The sequence below is a fragment of the Bacillus rossius genome, chromosome 1 (assembly GCF_032445375.1).
Source record: "Bacillus rossius redtenbacheri isolate Brsri chromosome 1, Brsri_v3, whole genome shotgun sequence".
In the NCBI taxonomy this organism is placed as follows: Eukaryota; Metazoa; Arthropoda; class Insecta; order Phasmatodea; family Bacillidae; genus Bacillus; species Bacillus rossius.
This window is the reverse complement of record NC_086330.1, coordinates 230,518,607-230,539,455: the sequence shown is the minus strand read 5'-3', so window position 1 is coordinate 230,539,455 and position 20,849 is coordinate 230,518,607. Positions and strand designations below refer to the sequence as shown.

The window sequence follows — 20,849 nt, the reverse complement described above, 5'->3', positions numbered from 1 at the left end:
TTCCTCTTAACTTTGTTATCACTCCAGCAGATGACACTGATGGTACTAACTTCACCTCAAGCCATTTTAAGTATGCATCCACAAGTATCAAAGAAACTATTCCTTGTAAGGGTTCGAAGAAATCTATGTGCAGTCTGGTCCAAAGCTTTCTTCAGGAGGCCAAGTAATGTCCTTAACTTTAGTGGATTTTCTCTTAAGGATTTTCTCTTAAGCTCTGGCATTTATAACATTGCCCCACCAACTGTTCAATGTCGTGATCCATTCTAGGCCAACACATGTAGCTTCTTGCCACTGATTATGGCCATACAATCCTATTGTGGCCTGTATGAAGCATTTTCAGGAGGCTCACCACACCACTGTAGGTATAACTAACAAACTTCCCCACAGCTGGCAACCTTTATAAAGTAATAGTTCATATTGACAACTCTAGTAAGGGGTAAGTTCGTCAGTAATCTTGTCTGCAGGCCAACCAGATAGTGTATATTTTTCTTCACGTTGCTGAGACCTTTAATCTTCATCTGTCAGTCTGGCCAATCTAGTAGCCTCAATAGGAGGATCTGGAAGAGCTTCCAGCATTAGGACATCTCCTGCCGCTGAGATGTTAATAGCCTAAGCAGCTATAGGCAGTCTACTCAAGGCATCAACTTGTCCTATCCGTGTACCTGGTTTATGGACGATATAATAATCACATAGACAACCACAGGCTTAAACATAACAATCTCAGCGATAATATGTCAGGAGTCTGCTTCTTAGGGTCTAACAGCCGAACAAAAATGAATATGATGTGTCACAATGGCGAATGGCCATGCTGTCACATTCTGCCTGAACTTTGTAACCCCAAACTTGATAGCCAAGGCCTACTTATCGATCTGGGAACAATTCTTTTCAGCTTTCTGTAGGGTCATTGAACCAAAAGCAATGGGTGCTACACATTCCATCTTCTGTGACTCTGGCCAATACAGCACCCAGCCCATTCTGAAACATCACAAAATAATATGATAGGCTTCCTTGCATCATAACGTATGAACACCACCTCTGACAGTAGAATGTATGTAAGAAGCTGCCCTGAAAGCCTTATCATGTCCTTCCGTCCATTCCCACACTTTTCCGTAGTCTGGCAGCTGATGTAGGAATCTCTCTTAAAAGTTCAAAACGCCCAAGAAGGCCTTTAGTTCTTTCTTTGTGGTAAGTGATGGAGCCTTGTGAATTTACTTCACTTTATAATCTGTCGGGCATATACCAGTGCTATCTACAATGTAACCTAAAAATGTTACTGAAGTGACCACAAAATGCACTTAAGTGGTTTAAGCCACAGCTCTGCTTCCTCAATTCGTTGTAGCACCTGTTTCGCCCATAGCCAGTACTGTTCTACATTTGGTCCCGTAACAAACACTGAGTTTTATTGCAAAATTATTGCACATTTTATACTAATATAAGTTTATAAATTAGTTATGTGATTTTTATGCGAAAAAAGCATTTTTTTGAAGTGAAGTTATTTATCAAAACAAAACCTATTCATGGAAAATACATCTTTTAAAAAGTAGAGTATAAAAAAACATGCCAAAAAAATTTATTTAATAAATCATGCAATAAGAACATATTTGTTCAACTTTAAATAGAAAATCGCAAACTGTGACCTTAACGTGAGCCGGAACTAACGCATAGCTATCGTCATAGTACACTCTAACCATGAAAGAGTGCGGGCTATTAAATGTAGTTTACTCAGCACTACACAGAGCGCGTGCATTGCATGCAATAAGAGAGCTATCAATATTGATATTCAACTACACGCATGCACTCTATATGGGCTTCAACGTAATTAAACATGAATGATGCCAACTAGCGATGGCTACAGTTTTATAAGTGGTAAACAGAAGCGAAAAATACAAACACATAAATGTTATAATGTTTTAAAACATCAATAAAAGAAGATTTACAGATGAAATTCATATTACATTAATTAAATAAGTACGTGGTAATATTCGAAAGAACAATAGATATCCACTTTAAAATACATAGTTTAATACGGGAAAAGAAGTTTATGGGCAACATCTTACATGGAAAAAAGTAACGTTTATATTATTGAGAAAATGGCGGGACCGAAACATTTGACCATATTGGAAGGGAAATTGTACTGTGCAGGTATAACTTAAACAAGTATTGTAATAACTGTATTTTTCCATTATAACTACCAAACTACCTGACAGCAACATGAAAACTAAATGCTGTTGCACGTGGTTTATTGGAATAACATCAGGACCACAAACATCATACGACTATTATGCGAGAATTGTTTTTTTTTTTCTTTTTTTCTTTTTTTTTCCATATTTTGATTCACCAAAATAACGGTGCAACGATTATGTGATAAAACACCATCCAACAAGACCACAACGCCAGAAATTCCTGACAGCAAGGTTAACATTAAACACTGCAAACCCAGAAGGTAATTGTTTTACCTTAAATAACCCTTTTATGGAATTTACTGTTAAGAGTTCTCCTGTACTCTCATTCACAGCCACCTGCAAGTATGCTTCTGCCAAGTCCAACTTGGTAAACACTTTAGCCCCTGATACGTTGAAAAATGCCTCAGTTATTATGGATAGTGGGTAGATATGTTTCTTACATACCACACTGACAGTACACTTATAGTCCTCACATATTCGTACTGATCTATCACACTTGCAAACTGGTACTAAGGCTGTTGCCCAATGTGAATAAGCCACTCGTTCGTAAATCCCAAGTTCAACTAACCAATCAATTTCTTTCCCAACAAACTCTGCCGATGAAAAAACTACAGAACAGATTTTGCGAAACACCAGTTTGGCGTCTGACAGTACCTCTATGCTCACCAGTGGCCCCGTATAGTGAGCCAGTTCCACATCATCAAATACCCTTGAGTATTCCCTGATCACCTCTGCGGCATTTCCCATCTATAAGCTATATATTCCTTCAATGGTTATCCCCCAGAGCTCCATCCAACTATGACCCAACAGTCTTAGGCCCTTCCCATCAACCACTAAGAACATAACCTAGCTGATGCAAATTAAGTTCTTACATATACCTCTAATGATCCCAGCACTTTCAGTTTATGTTGGGAATATGTGTGGAGCACCAGGTTTGCATCTTGCACATGGGTTCCTCTGGACATGAAAGCTTGAATGTATTATTGCTCATTATAGTGTGACCTGCAGCTGTGTTCATTTTAGGGATTGCAATCCGGAAAACTAGATCCGGTAACCTGGCGGATCAGGCATTATTAGATGTCTACCGGATCCGGTACCAATTTACCAGATCCAGTACAAAAAATTACCCAACTATAGCCTGCCCCACCCCACTTGACCTGACCCGCGTGCGTGCCACACGAGCCACATTTTATTGCGGCTGTCAGATGTTATTTGACTCACTCCGAGTAAGTCACTCACATCAACAAAATGTGTTTTGTCGCTGCTTCATTGAATAAATGTAAGTTAATAGACCTTTATATTGGTCAATTGATAAGAAGAAGTATAGTTATGTTTCATTAACGAGTACGAGAATGATTTAAGTAAATAACTAAGCATAAGTTTTTACACCGTGGTTATAATTTTAAAAAAAATTCTAATGAATTGAATAAAAGAAAGCAATCACTCAAGATCTATCATGAGTTTTCTTAAACTTCATTGGGGGAGAAAACTGTAACTCAGAGGACATACTCGCTTAGGTTAACAAGAGGTTGATTCTTACAATACAACTTAACTTGTTAAAATAGATTTAATTCAAGGATCGAAACGAATAGGTCCGTCATCTCGTACGGGATGTCTAGAGAGAGATAAATAAGTGGCGAAGCTTAAAAATAAATTAACACTAAACTCAAAACCAACTTACATTTATTATAAAATTTCTTATGTTCAAAACCAGTATCTAGCAAAAGGTAGTCATTACAGGTAATGATTAACAATATAATTAAAATTCACAACTAGGTATCTCTCAGTTAAGACTCATGTAATAACTACTAAATGACCATACAAGAGAGAGAGAGAGAGAGCTTCACCAAAATCTTACCTAATCCTTCCTTATGCATTAACTTAAGAGTGTCTAAAACCAGAATTTATTATTACAGTTATGAAAAGATAGTTCAATACTCACATTTTTAAATACCCTGAACAATTCTTAATCCATCACTTTAAAACTAACAAAGAGGCCTCCCTTACCTTTTAAAACCCGAACGAACTTTACATTTTCTAATTATGACTCTACCAACTCATTACCAAGTCGGGAAGCATCACGAACAGTGAGCTTCAACTGACTCCATTACAAACTAAGGCTACTCGTTACCACTGATGAGAGACATAGCCTCTGAAAGAGTGAGCTACGACTTCTCTCTAGCCTGCGCATAAATATCTGCGCACCGCTGCGCCTACCAGCACAATCCATGGTTATTGAAACCAAATTTACAAACAACTAACCAGGACAGCTGAGCAGGCTACCCCCTCCACCCAGACGTGCGGCCACTCCGCGCGGCCTGTTGCGACAACGTGCCCCCAGCACGCGGCCGGACAAACAAAAACTACAAAAGAATGTGCAATCTGCAAGCCAGTAGTGCACCGCACCAGCCCCGTACCCCAATTATTTGGTATCGCCAATTGTGCCGACGAGTGAACAGAGCAGCCAGCCCAGAGTCCCATCAGTAAAGTCCCCAAATATGATTTAAAAACCCTGTAAAATTTTGAACCGCAAAAATATGAATTTCTTCCTACTTTGTGAGTGAGTGACTGAACTAAAGTTTTAAATTGTAACTATGTTTATTTGTATTTCAATGCAGATACTACTAGTCAATAAAACATGTCACTTTCAAAATCAATTAAAAATGAGAAGAATAATAAGAAAAACTTGCGGCATTATTTTACAAAAATGTACAAAGACAACTCCACGAAATGCTCACTATGCTCTGATATACTAAAAATTGGTTGTCTGTAAAGTCGGTTTACAGATGATAGTTTAACGTTACGTCATAACAAAACATTGATGAAGTGATTGCATACTTTTATGAATAAAATTTAATCATATTTATTAAATTATCACTATTTTGTATGGATACAAAGAAGGAGTGAAATGATATATACAATTTAATTGATAAATTTACTTTTATTTGCACTCATTAATTCAAATATGTTTATTACTTTAACGAAGAGATTATTTTAACTATAACTTTTATACATGTTTGCTATTTAACTTCAAGATCGTCGAGAATATTTTACGCTTTTTCGCAATTACACATTTAATAACAAAGTTTGTTCGTCGTGAAATTAAACGTAGAATTTAATAAAAATGCCCTTGCAGTTAATAAAATAAGTATTAGTAAGTTTAAGAAAGAATTTCGGCTTTAATCTCCAACCCAGACGCTCATGGTGCGCTGGGGCCAAGATTCAAATTCATCGAGAATATTTTACGTTTTTATGTCTTCCAGTGCTCAAAATGATATGCAATTGTGGCCCCTCCAGACACAAAATTTTATTTATAATTCATTAATAATAATGCCCCTCGCGATAAACAAAGGAAAATATGTATTAACAAATGCCTGGTTGCCGCGATTTGTTCGGTTTGCGTCCGTCACCATAGATGGCAGCACCATAGGGGAATTATATTATTTTTTTATAATACGATTTTATAACAAATACGCATCCCAAATGCACCAAACTTATTTATAATGTGTTACAATATTTTTTAAAACATTGTGCAAAAGATCTCGGGTGTAATTTGAATTATTATGTGTAACTGTAAAACACTATTGTTCGTACAAAAACGTATTTGAAAATTCAACAATACTTTTAAATAACCGTACCGATTGTGCTGAAAATCGGTGGACAATCGTTAAATTACATAATATTAATCATTTAAACGATGAAAACATGATTGAAAAGTAAGATCGATTGTTGTTCCAATCAAGTGGAAGAGAGATGCGGCGCAAGCGTACAATGAGCGTAACGGGACACATTGTAGTGGGACAATGTGCATTACAGAACACTTTTTCGTGTGTGCAGCCAGCGTTCATCGATTTATTGGACGTTGTCATGTCAAAAATTAATAAAGGTTCTTACAAGGTTTAAAAACACATTTAAGAACAAAGCACTGCATTGATCTAAGTTCTGGAAATAGCCAATCAAAAATTTACTACTTCTGATTTATTTCCTAAAACATCCACATCAAAAACTGATTCAACTGATATTAGTTGTAAATGTGAAGAACCAATACCCAAGAAAAGGTCTAAAACAAGTGACAGTTATTTTAAAAAGGACAACTCTATGCAGGAGATATTCTCCAGAATGGTCTGTACAGGAGGTATGCCCCCAGTTTATGTTGTACATTGTCAGATTTCAGATATTTTTTTTCGAAAAGCGAAGTCCAACTTCCTAATCCACCAATCACAATAATATTTATAGTTAAAAATTTTGCAAATACTGTTAAAGTTGTCATAATTATTGAGTTTGAATATCTTACGAAACAAAACAACAAATTGGCTTTAAGTTTTGAGGAATGGATTTCCCAGAAAAATCTCCAATATTTGAAACGGAACATACACCACCAAGAAAAGCATTAAAATATGGGCTGAATTAGAATACATGGCTCGTGTACTGCGGAACATACTATCAGTTTGATAAAAACCTGCCAAGTGATTTCTTTGGTCTTAATTCAGATACCGATATTATTGGCACGACTACTGATGGCGCAAGGGTCATCGTCAAAGTTGGTAGACTCATGAGTTGCTACCAGCAAGTGTGCTTCGCACATTGGTTGCAATTAGCCATAGTCAACGTTTTATGCACAAAGAATATGGGAAAGGAAAAAGAACAAGACCTAACTTCTAATGAATCAGATACAGACATAGAAGACACCACTGATACTTACGAAGAACAAGGAGTGATAGTAACAATAACAATGGATCCTCGTCATTCTTATCTTTCAAGGGCTGAAATTCCTTCATAGAGTGATCTGCTTCAAAATGTGCTGAAAGTGGTTCAGTTATTCAATGATCGCCAACTAAATACAATTATGTACCTGTTAATGTAAAAGGAGATACAGGCAAGAAATTAAGCCTCTTTTTAGATTGCCGCACACGGAGCAGTCTTCTGGCTATGAAAGAAAGATTTTTAAGCTGAAATTAGGTATAGATGAAGCTTTGATTGATAATGGATCTGAAATAAAATTTAGCAACTTAAATGGTCGAAAATAAGAGACCTGATTAACAGTTTGCAGCCATTTAAGTTGGCTGTAGAGGCACTATGCAGAAAAGATGCAACCCTGTTAACTGCTGAAACAAAACTAAAATTTGTTTTAGAGAAGCTGCTTACCCAAGCAAAATGTTAAGTGCTGAATTATCCGAGGCACTGCGTACAAAAATAAAAGAATGCCACACTGTAGTAACAGGGGTATTAATATACATAATCCAAAAAAATCTGACAACTATACAGACGAGCTGATAATACATTTACTATGCCAAAGAAAAAAGATATACAACTATAAATGAAACAAATCATAGAAAGAGTTATTCAAGATGATAGGTCTAACGAAAAAGTAGACAATCTGTCATTAAGATTAAATTTTATGTTATTATTATTATTTCACTTTGACTTTGTCCCCTGAAACTTTAGTAACTAAACCCAATGGTTGTAGCTACTTCCGCTAAGAGAAACTATTTCTGGCAAATATTTTGCCTAGAGTACTGTTTATAAATATCAAAATTCTGTTCATTGAATATTAGAATTTTTTTAAATATTACTGGTTAACTATTGGTTTGAACTAATTTTGGCTTGGTACTTTATGTGAGAAACTGTCCGTAACTGTTAAATTTATTTACATTATTTTTTTGTGTTGTACTAGATTATTACTATTTATTATAACATAAACACACAGTTTATTGAATACGTTTTAAATGAGTTTGATGATTATATGATGTTCACAAGAGACACTATCACTGAAAATACAGTTCAATTAAGTTAACTTGTATGTTATTTACACATTTATTTTTTACAGGGCACCTCAAGATCTATTCAAAATATAGTAACACGAAATTATTTAACATTTCACAATATAGTTTATCCATATTGTTTTAAAAATACTTATTTGAACTATAATACATAAGTATGCAAATTCAAAATGCAGAAAAGAAAAGCTGTTTTGATGTAGATACAGGTTGACACTGTCACAGATACAATGTGAATTAGATTCTGGTCATTCTTGACATGAAAATTTTAAATAAATAGTAATAGTATATAAAATGTTTCCAACCACGAGGTAACAACTCAGCACAAGCATCTGAAGTTGTAGTCTTTCTACCATGCAGAGAGCATCATAGAGCTTCACTGATGAAATTTGATTTTATTTACTTTATTAAGCAATGGTATATCATTTTTTTTCAGCACAACTTTCCTTGCAAAACTTACGTAGTTTTTAGCGCAAGTTTAGGCTCTGAACATGACCAATCAAATAACAAAATTTATGATGAATGTTCCAATGCCTAATAAACTAACGAGAACTCCAAAAGTAATGTTACCATTGCTTGCGATGAGCTTCTCCTCCAAGATCTTCACTTGGCGAGTGTGGTTCGCATCAAGACTTGCAAGCTGGCTAGCAACTAGCTTAAGCTTCCCTGCAAGCTCGTTAGTCTTCTGGAACCGTTTCGATATTCTGCCGTGATCTTCTTTTACCTTATTCATATGTCTGGGCAGAAACACAGCTAGTCATCAAATTGTCATGACTGTCAGCCAGTGGCAATCCTATGGAAGGGGTGATTAACACCCCCCCCCCCCCAAATACTCTTACAACTAAAAACGAACATAACAAAAGTAGGTATATTATCTTGGTCCTGGGCACCAGGCCCCGGGTCAGGATTCAGGGATTCATGGGGCAGCCATCCATCTTGGATTACATCACTTCCGGCGGCCATCTTGGATTCCACTATTATGTTTTCTAGAACATTCTACCTTTTTGGATTATGATGTCATGTTACCCATCTTGAAAATTCACGATTATTAACTCTGAAATTCAGATTTTTTTTTAATATACATATAAAAAAATCTTAAGTAAAATTTTGTTTAAAAAACTTGATAATTGACCACCCCACTCCTGTATGTTACACTTTTCATTACATCCACAATCCTAAAAATATATTTACTATCATAATAAATAATACAAATAAAGAAGTATTAATTAAATCATACAAACAACATCTGAGGAGGCCACCATCTTGTTTAGTAGAGTCCACCATCTTGATTTCATCTGATGGATATCACTATTGTGTGTTGGTTCCTAAAATACGTCAGTGCATGTAAGTATATGTTTATATTTCCTAATAGTGTTGTTATGAACCTTACTAACCTAAAAATTCCACAAAATCCACATTCAATTCAACATAATTCACAAAAAATCCACAAACTCCACATTCAATCCACACATAATCCATAAAAAATCCACAGTCATTTTGTTTATGAAAACCATTTTTGACGTGATATCGTCTTATAAATCAATGAACGCCGGGTGCACACACGAAAAATTGTCACGTTACGCCTGAGCCGAGCGTGCAAGAAACGGCCAACCACCGTGCAAGAAAATCTTCTATAATATCAATCAGGTTAAGGTGGGCTTTTTAACTAATTGTTTGTGATTATATTTAAACAAATTATTTAAATTAAATTTGCAAAAAACTGTAAATAATATTTGAAAACTAAAAAGTATTCAATTTTTCATCAATGTTTTCGTATGACGTTATCACGTAAAATTATAGCCCGTAAACAGACTGTACAGACAACCCCCATTTTTTTTACTTGTATTGTTTAGTTTTCTGTGAAAATGGTTTGCATTACTTTTTATTATTTAGATTTCTCTTATGATGTTCCATAGCCTGGTTGAAATGTTAAGTGTTCAAATGTTGTTTTTTTCTTAAAGACATAATCATTTATGTTTATCTGCAAAGTCTGAGATATATGTTATCATATATCAAATTAACAGTCTCATTGTTGTCTTCTAACAAATATTAATTTATTCACTCCATCATTGTCATCATAGGAGCCGAAATTTTTCATTCAGAGTCCACACTTACAAGTACCTAATAATCTTTTCTAAGCATGATCGTGTTTGTGTATTCACATTTAAAAGCTGCATGGAAGCAGATGTTTTAATGTTTGCATAAATATTTACATTTCTCACCTTATATAATATAAAGCAAAGAAGGAAGTGAAGTGGTAGCAAAATATAAAGACGACTATAATGATCACAAGAAATGTGAAAATGTTGGTTCTAACAGTACTATCCCAGGTTTTGTTAATTATTTGGAACTGAAAGTTAACGAAGAAATTAGCATCTTCATGGGAAATTAAAAAAATATTTACCCCAATTTCAGGTCGAAGACTGCGATGAAACACCTGAAACTGACAAGAACGAAGACTATGATGAACTTAAAAGCTCAGAAGATTGAAGACTGTGATAAAATGCTGAGACCAAAATGATGTAAACGACTCCTTAAAATAAATTATTCTGATCAGGCTTATAATGATCAGTGGGGCTTTGACAATTTTAATGACTTTGAGGCTGGTATTAACACAGGAGACATCAAAGATCTTAAAAGTATTAGTAATATAAATTTAAGTATGATGGTAGCAGCCAAAGAGATTTATTACACCACATGTAAATATTCTAACATAATGGTCGGTAGGTTAAGACTTCTATTTGCCTCGCAAAGATTATGAAATTTTATCCAATACCAAACAAACATGTTCTATACTTGGTGAAATAAGAAGTGCGTGCTACATACAATAATAACTTGTTTTGCCTGCATGTGTATAAAAGTGTAAAACGAAATTACATTTTGGATGAAAAAAGTTTATTTTATTTTGTGTAATCTAATTTCTAGCTAAGACTGGATTATCGTAGTACAACTTCTAACTTAAAGTTATAAACATTGTAACTAACTAAATGGAGAGAAATAATAACATAATTCCAGAAATTGTGACGAGTACTTGCAACATTGTAACTGAAATCATTTGGAGCCAAATGTGGATGCAGACATTGTAGCCAAGTTGAGCTGGATCATACAGTTTTCTTTTGGTTTTTAGCAAATGTATCCTAGTAATCGTATCCTACAGAGATGAATGTGTCGTCCAAATGTGTGTCCACTGCATTAAATGTTTGTAGTAAATTCTGTAGCCAGGGCTGAATATTAAATGATTAAAAATTCGTTAGTCTAGTAGTAAAAATAAAATACATATTTTAGGGATGTTTCGGCTCTACAGTAAGCATTAAATTCTCTGAGTTGGTGTTTTTATACAAAGAGTTTCTTTTTCTATGTGGTTGATGTATCTTTGTAGCCATTTAGCCTTTTAGCTATGTTCGGAATAAATAATTATTTTACGTTCACAGAGATAAAAGGATGGGTGGTTGAACAATTTAATTGTACTCTAAAGGAAGCCATGTGTAGGGGTTCACAGCAAAAAGGAGTTATTTGTGAATTGAGTGTGGATTTTGTGGATTTTTTGTGGATTATGTGTCGATTGGTATGTTACAGAAAATACCGAAAAATTGGCATAGTGTCTGTTAATGGAAAAGATAACTAACGCCTGAAAACTGTTTATTTTAATGAAAATAAACTATGCATTAGAAAACTTAAGGCTAAAATTGAAGAATTTATACATATTTCTAAATGGTAGACAGAAATATTCCGGGTTAATAAAAAACATAATTACTGCCCGAGATGTTATCATTTGGATAATCAATGGGGAAGAAATTCAGCCTACCAAGTACCCAAACGATTATTTAGTAGAAAAAGTGATAAATCGGAAAGATTGCTTGTTTGTGAACTGGCTAGGATTCGATAAATTGGGAAACAGTTGGATAAAATCTACTGATGTTATGTAAACTATAATGTATTGTAATGTAAATTTTTGGGTTAATAAATGCAAGTCTAAAATAAATAAATAAATAATTCCAGTACTGTTTTAAAAATTTCACCAGTTACACGAAGCTGGGTTGCTTGTTGAAGGTGCTTAAAAAGTTATTAGGAGGCTGGGAATGCGTAGCGACAGGTCTAAATGACACAGCTATTTGGGCTGGGGAGAGTCAGTGTGAGGAAGAGGAGGTAGGTCTGGTGACGTCAAAAGTTTGTACGTCAGTGGTGCGCGCGCTTGGCACGCATGAACAGAACTGAAATAGAAAGGGTAGAGGGGTGAGGGCAGTTGAATCATTGCACCCTTAGGATGTTATCATTCGTAATTATCAACAGAGCTAGTAAGATGTGTCGTGCAAGCTACGAGGAGATTGTTAAGGAGGAGTCCTATGCGAGCTGAGAGGAGGCTAGCAACCAGGAAGAAGCTCTTGTGATGGACGCAGACGAAGAGTCCAGGGAAGACATTGCAGATGTACCTGTAAACACCTCCACTCTGAGGAGGATATTGCTGCTGTGGTGGGAGGGATAATAGGCACGTATCCTGAACTATCAACTTTGGAGCTGTGTGTGCAAATAGTTGTGTGGACAGAGTATTTGATGGCTAGTATGGAAAGTACTGTGAGGTGGGCTATTATGAAGGGGATAGGTAATGCCCTCTAAATGGCATTGTGTTAGCGAAGATAGTGTGAAGGTGTGTGTGTTTTTTTATTAAATAGTTTTAAAAATTTTCTTCATATTTTATTTACCTTTAATTCGTGTCACAACTTTTAAAAACATACACTATTTTCATGTGATATGAAGTGCATCTCACCGAGGCGGTAATGGCTGAGGTGAGTGTTGTAGTTGCATCATATACACTATAACGATCAGACATCAAGTTGAAACGTGAAATGTTATGTGTTAGATATGGTCTCTCTCATGAAGAGGGAGTACATTTAATACTGTAAAAATGTGAATCGTCTTATTTGTTTATAGCATATTATTATTATTGTGCAAGATTAAGGCTGCATGTGATTTTTCTTTCATTAAAACGTTTAGGGGAACGGATACATACACAAACATTTCAAATATATGCTTCCATGCCGCTTTTTAAACACGAATATAAAAACATGTTTCTGCTTAGAAGTGTGAATATATATGCACAAACATTAATATATCTGCTTCCATGCAACTTTTGAAAACAAATACCTACGCAAACATGATCATGCTTAGAAGAGATACTTACTTGTGGGTTAGGACTCTGAAAATGTCTGGTCCTGTGACGACTATGATGAAGTTTATAAATTAATATTTGGTGGAAGAAAAGTTATTAAGTATTATTACTATAACCATCGCATCCGCAACAATGAGACAATTAATTATATATGTATCTCAGACTATGCATCTGAACTTTATATATTATGTCTTTAAGAAAAAAATGGTGGTTACAACCACCATCATAAACAAAAATGACTGTGGATTTTGTGGATTTTTTTATCTATAAGGTTCATAACACTGGTAGGAAATATAAACATATACTTTACATGCACTGACGTACTTTAGGAACCAACCACTCAATGGTGATAACCATCAGATGAAATCAAGATGGTGGACTCTACTTAACAAGATAGCTGCCTCCTCAGATGATGCCTGTATAATTTAACTAAAACTCATTTATTTTTATTGTTTATTTTTATGGTAAATATATTTTTAGGGTGGTGGATGTAGCGAAAAGTGTAACGCATAGGAGTGGGATGTTCGATTATGAAATCATCAAGTTTTTAAAACTAAATTTAATTGAATATTTTTGTATAAATTTTAAAAAAAGTTTCCGACTTTATAAATTGATAATTGTGAATTTTCAAGATGGGGAACGCGACATCAGAATTCAAAAAGTTAGAATGTTCTAGAAAACAAAATAGCGGAATCCAAGATGGCCGCCGGAGGTGAAGTTATCCAAGATTGCTGCCATGAATCCCTGAATCCCGATCCAGGACCCGGTGCCCCAGGACCTACCAAATATACCTACTAACAAAATATTATCTTCAAGAAGTCGGTTAAATATTTTATCCAATTTATGATTTCATGTTTTAGTGCTACCATGGTGATATTAATTTTTTTAATATTAAAAAAAAATCTTTTTCAAAATGAATTTTAATGAATTATTTTTAAAATTTCGAACTCACGACTCAACTGGGTGATATTCCATACTGTGCCCCACAGCTGTCAACCCAAACTATAAGCATGAGGTCAGAGAGAGCTGCCTGACCTAAGTGACGGACCAGGTGCAGCTTGTGGAGAAAACACGAGTTCCCCAGAAAACCAATCAGCTCACCATAACTCTGTCTTGGAATTCTCATACTGCTACACATTTACTCTCTTGTTCACTTGTGTAACTTAAATGTCCCTTTAAAATGACTTTGGGAGACTGGTGGATATTTTAGTTTTAAAGGCAAAATAATAACCCAAGTGATTATGTCTAGATATAAATGACTCTATGTTTATTTAACTCTTAATTACTTTAACATCAGTAAACAAAACATGGATTCCACAAACAGGTTCAAAAGTAATTTAATTTATGTACGCATATTGGCAAAATATTAAAATTATAACATTCAATGAATTGGTTGACAAAAATATTTAAATTATTAAATTATATTAAAATATATTAAAATTACATCATTAAAAGTATGGGGCAGCCCTAATTAGAGATTACTCTTAGGTTTAATTTGGCATAGATAAACAAAATCAAAAACAATAAAAATGTTAACATAAAAAATCCCAGAGTTAGCGCTTACAGTGATTAAAGTCCCATAACGAAAAATGTCCAATGTTCCAATCTTTTCAATTCAGTAATATAATGGTTACGCTGAAGAGATAACAAAAAATTTGGAGGGCTTGAGATTTGACGTTTGCTGGCCAAAGGTAAGCTGTTAACATGGTGTCAGGGCACCTTAGTAGTCCTGTTTGCTGGAGGAAGGAGTCGAGGGTGGTATAGTTAAGTCCACATCTGGCCCTTGGACCCTGTCTGTGAGCAAGCCCCAAATCGGACATTATCAGAACTAGTTCACAGACAGTCAGTAAAATAGGCAGAAAATGTCCACGGGGATGGTCAGGGAATAAAGTTTGACAAAAACTCACCAGACAGGGAGGTGGCTTCTAGCGTCAGCAAAGTTGCTTGCCAGGATGCGAAGCTCGCGAATACGCGGTTGTCGCGGACGTTTCCATAATTTAAAATGATTAGTAAAATATTATTAAGTACTAGCTGTGCCCGCGACTTCGTCGGTGTGGAATAGTGTAATTGGGTAGCATTTTTAATTATTTAGGCTAATTATTTTACAAATAAAACATACATATAAATACTTTAATGAGCTATTTCAAAATTAATGACAAAAATGGTATTTTATGTATGATTCACAAAAACAAACAAAAATCTATTAAAAAAAATTTACTGAGATTGTTCGTTATTACAAAATAAACAAAAGGAGTTACCGTTCTCAAGTACCTAGCTAATATCCAAATGTACAACAAATAATAATGACGTAATAACATTTAACTAGATTCGAAAGTAATCTACTTTTGACGAATGAAATAAACAAAAGAATGACCCAACTAAAGAAAAAAAAAAATTTAATAACCCAACCCAAAAACTTAAAGTTATTTGTATTTCACGAAGAACATTAATTAAATAAACAAAAAATTGTGTAAGCAAATCGAATTGTAATCAATTTGCAGTGCAAAATAATGAATTTGCAGCGGATAAAATCAGTATTAGCATGCGTGTGGCACAGTCGTCTGCCCTCACGTGTCTGCCTGTTCGGGTAAACACACTTACGCTGCATATTTCCCTACCTACACTGCGCCGTACCATGCCGCGCTCCGCCCCCCCCCCCCCCCCCCCGCCTCCCATGCAGCTGCATAGCGCTCGTTGTGTACGGCGCGGTGCTTGGCAAGTTAAGTTTCTTACTCGCGTTAATTTCAGTTTCACATTTTGTAATGACTGTAAAGAATAGCTCTAACATTTTGTCTCTTGTCGCAAACTTATGAAACATTCACATAAACCTTACATATTTCCATACAAATTTTCATTCCCTATTCCCTATTGTTATTTTAGGCCCTTGAGGGTAAAACTTTTACAAAATTTGAATGTCATATTTATTTATATCGAATCAACAGCCCAAAAAATAAGTTTCAAGCTTCTAGCTCTAAAAATTACGATACTTCCATACAACTTTTCATCCCCCCCTTTCAACCCCTTACAACCCTTTTTTCGCATTAAAAAGTAGCCTATGTCTTTTCTCAGGCTCTATCTAGACTATATGTGTAGCAAATTTCATTTAAATTGGTTCAGTAGTTTTGGCGTGAAAGCGTGACAGACAGACAGACAGACAGAGTTACTTTCGCATTTATATTATTAGTAAGGAGTAAGGATTATTAGCGAAGCATGACTATTTCTACGAGGCACGCAGACTGACTAATTACTAACTATGAAATGAGTTATAGGGACAACATCCCTTGCCTAGCTAACTACATATTTGAACGACGACCGGACTGAAGTCTTGTTGTGCGGCTCGCCGAGGATACAATGTTGTCAGTCTGCTGTCGCGGCGCGAAAAGTTTTGTGGCGGTAGCGACTCGTAATTAAAAACAGCCGACGGCTTTCAAAAGAAAGAGGGGAGACTTCCGGATCGAAAGGTTCCGAAGATTTACGAGGGGGGTCGAGAAATACTGACTTCGATATCTCGAAGTTGGTGGTACTGGCCAATGTCAGCGCGACCTACTGTGGGGTGTCCGAAACAAGAAAAGATCAACTCATGCATCTCTCGCACAAGGCGGCTGCTAAAGTATGGAGCTTATGGAGAGAACTAATGCAGCACTCTGGTGACTTAGAAATGAACTACGGGGCACTGCTTGTTGCGTGAGGCGCCAGGGGGCAGGCGTTTAGCGGGCATTCAAACACCGAGGGGAAATAACTCGCAAATCTGCCACGAGAGGGCAGAGGCAGTACATTCGCAGACTAGTGTTGAGACCTTGAGACAGGCCGGGATTGGTGGCCGGTCAGTGAACAGGGCATGGTTCCCTGGAAAGACTGGAGAGAGGGGGTGGGGTGGAAACTGCGCTGCTGTGGGAAGTTCTCTCGGCAGAGGCCTGCAACGTGCCGAGGGCTTGAGCAAAACAACTCGTGATCATGTCTGAAATCGCTCGCATAAGGCTGGCTCGCAGAACATAGCTGCTCTAATAGCTTGCAGGACATAACACTTCTTGTCACGGCTCGGAGGAGAATTACAAGCGATGCCTGTGCGTCAAGGCAGGGATAAAATGAGCGCACAGTCTGATTCACAGTGGCTCGGCAAAAATCACATTTACCTCTGGGAACAGCATTGGGGAGACTGGCCTGACAAAGACTAAATGGGATTGTACAGAAGGCGGAAAAAGTTTAAGTTTTAGCAGCAAAAAAGATGACTGGCAAAATTATTTTTCAAATTTCAAATTTGGAATTGTGCTGAAAAATGCTTTTTTTTTTAACTCATTTTCACAATTGAATATCTCTAAGTAGTAAATATAGTTCAAAGAGAACTGTTTCTATGTATGCCACTCAGTTGCACAGAAATTGATTTGGCCTCAAAATACACTGAACTGACTGGCTGAGTAACACCGAGAGGAAGTTCCCCTGATTTTAATGTAAGAAGCAATACTGACACAAATAGTTTAAAAAATCTATAGTTTTTCTATACAATGTTTTTCACCAGACAATACTTACATAATTACACATCCATGTCATTTGGAATAGCGACTATTGTTTTATTTTGGTATCACATCTTTCCCAAAATTTTCCTGAAGTGATTTTGGGAAACCAAATAAAACAGAACTCTGTATAGGATATGAACTATGAACTTGGGTTCCTAAAACCGCTGTTTTACCACTGTACCGCCGACTCACCTGGTTCCTGTGCTTCTAGGCATAGGTCTATGCATAATGTTTTAACACTTTATTCAATTATTCATTCTATCTAACATTCTTTAATTATTATTATAAATGTTATTTTCTTGCAGCTTACCTATCATCTGTCCATTACATTCTGTCCTAGCATGCAGAATTCTCTTTTACCCCTTCTACCAACCTGATAACTTTACATATACCACACTCTCCTACCTTAATTCAACCTAATCATTACAAATTAACAAAATTAACATTCTACAACTTATTAAACAAATTTAACATAGTATACTCGTATACTTCTTTCAATCACATACCCTACTCTCACTGCATTAACAAATTCAGAATTAGTGTAGGTTTTACTTATTTGTCTGACTTTACCATCAAATCCCTTTCTGAACACTTTACTACCTTGTTTTTCATCACTTCAAAACCTCTGAAGTCATCACTCAAACTTCCACTAACTTTGGCCTCCTCCTCGATACCCACTGGTGAATCTGCAAATTTACTCCACAACCATCAATGTCATTCTAACTGGTATTTCAACTGCTAACAATACAAACATTGATCAGAGATGATTCCTCCATTATAGAGGGATGATTCTGAGCTTTTACCATTTGATTTACATGCCGTTTAACATTCTGTTATCACTGATTGCACTAAAATCATTAGACTGCCCAATTTTTAACGAATTTTGTAGGAATAAGTAGTTAAAGTTCTGTTCTGCTCCCAACACTACTAACATTATAGTTTGTGGTAGTTGTAACCTAACATTTAATCTTCTGTTTCCCATTTTTTTTCTTTCATCCCCAGCAACATATATGCAGTTGTTTCCAATTGGTGCAACAGCTAACTTGTTTGTCTCATCCTCACAAGCTCTTCTTGCTTATTTCTTCTTCATGAACGTCACTATTTCTGGATATTTCAATTCTGGTGGTTACATGGGCAAACACAAATCTCGTAGCAATGTATATGTATTTTTTTAGTTATCCAAAGACAGCAATAATGGCAAACCATTCAGTTAAATCACTTCTTTGGCTTTAAAATACTGTTAAAGTCTTGTGCACCATAACTCCCAGTCATCTTCTCGTAGCTTATACTGCGTAAAATTCCTGGCCATATGATACCTTGTAGCTTTAGCCATTTTTTCCGCTGTAGCTTTGCGCTGTTAAGAGAAAAGGTGCACCAGCATCATAGTCAACAAAAGAATACATTTGTTAATGATTCAGCTGCTAGAGAAGATCTGAAGCATTCTGTGTATAATTGAATTAAATTTTCCAAGTTTTAGAGAAAACCTATAAAGAATTTTGTGGTAAAACGTTTGTAAATAAATCTTCAGACATGAGACATATGATTAAAACCATAATTTTATCTGTAATAATTATTACTTTAATGTTTTAATAAATTTAATTTTAATAAATGAGCTGTTATTAAATAACATATTCATTTGAAAGTTTAATTGCATTCAAGTTTCATTTATAATTCAAACATGTTACAATCTGTCATCTAAAGGATTGACTATTTTAGGTTTTAATTTATTACAATTGGACCAAAGGTACAAAAGAACCTACTGAAGTTTTAGGAGCGGGTAATCTCGCATACAATGAATTACCAATAGCGCTGGACAGTAGTGATACCTTTCAACAGTTTTCCGAACTTTTACAACACATGTTCTGTCTGCTTTCACTCAGCCACAGGGCTTTGATAACACGAAGGGTAGACGAGAGAAAAGAGCCGTCAAGTAGCAACGGCAAAGGTGTGGATGGATTTTTGAGGGGGGGGGGGGGGGGGGGATAGGTGGAAATGTCCCCAAGAGCCAGACACACCAGGAGTGACTCAGTTACATGTTGAGATTTATTTTTAATACTTGGGTTTACTCTGATAAGACAAAAATTACAAGTCTATCATAATATTATTCTTAGGAAACCTTACAAGTTAAGTGATCACACGTACAATTATGGTCACTGTAATGTTTACAGTATTTTTTTTTGTCTTGTGGGATTAAATAGCTGTACACTGAGTCATGGGGAACAGACAAATTTATTTCTCTCCAAACCTTAGTTTCTCTTGACAACTCTGTGTGAAAATAAAGATATTTCTCAGAAACAAAAAAGCATTTAAGCTGAAACATGCTCTCTCAGTTAACAAAAAAAAAAAAACATGTTTGGAATAGCTTTAGTGATTCATCACGTCCTGTACTTAGCAAAGTAATTCAAATAGTTTTTGTATGCAAGTTAGAGATGTTCGCGGAAATAATAAATTTGGAGGAAACCTCAACAGTGATTAACTTGCCGTGGAAACAAAGCAAATAAACTGTTAAATTTTTTTTTTTAAAACTGAATTTTTGCACAGCGGCAGAGTCGGATGTGCTTAACACTATACCAAAGTTCTACCGCTATATATTTTGTGTGTTACACAGAAAAAGTACAATTAAGTACCAGATGACAGCAACTTACCCTTAAATTCTCATATTATCTGGATGCAGTAAAACGGATTCCCACCGCTTGAAGCGCGCCGGTGGACGGACGGCGCATGCGCATGCCATGAGAGACTGCAGCCTAAGGGCAAAGCGGGGTGTAACAGAACAGTCGCCGGCGAGTAGGCCACTGGATCGGATGATCCCCAGGATACTGGAGGTGCCGGGCTGACATGGTCATGAGTCAGCATGATGAGGAAGGTCTACCTGGATTGCGGTAGACGAGGCTGGTGCTAGTCTGGACTCGAGTAGGACAGCCTACACCGGAGTGTTCCGGGAATAACTCAGTTTCGCCGCACAGCAGGACTCGACGACAAGAGGAACTTCGTAAGGGTTACAGGTCGTTGACGTCTCGTCTCTGGTTAGGAATCTGCGTGGAGCTACGTCCAGGGCGGCGCCGAGGTGGGAGCTGAGCCCAGGACCGGACGCCATCGCGCCAAAGAAGAGTGACGTCGACAACACAACCGCAACGGAACCATCGTCCGGGAGCCTGGGATACTGCTAGTACTGAGGTTGGATCGACGAGTGATAGTCTAGCCCTGA

General features: G+C 36.2%; 1 protein-coding gene across 4 annotated transcripts in view; it reads right to left on the bottom strand.

Annotated features, from left to right (window-relative positions):
- Window positions 1–20,849, bottom strand: part of LOC134527351 (myosin heavy chain, non-muscle-like) — an 84,952-nt gene that overhangs the window by 24,382 nt on the left and 39,721 nt on the right. For all 4 annotated transcript variants that reach the window (XM_063359958.1, XM_063359961.1, XM_063359959.1 and 1 more), the window contains one exon: window positions 8,531–8,697. In XM_063359958.1, coding sequence (XP_063216028.1) covers window positions 8,531–8,697 — 167 coding nt within the window. The remainder of the gene's footprint in view (window positions 1–8,530; window positions 8,698–20,849) is intronic.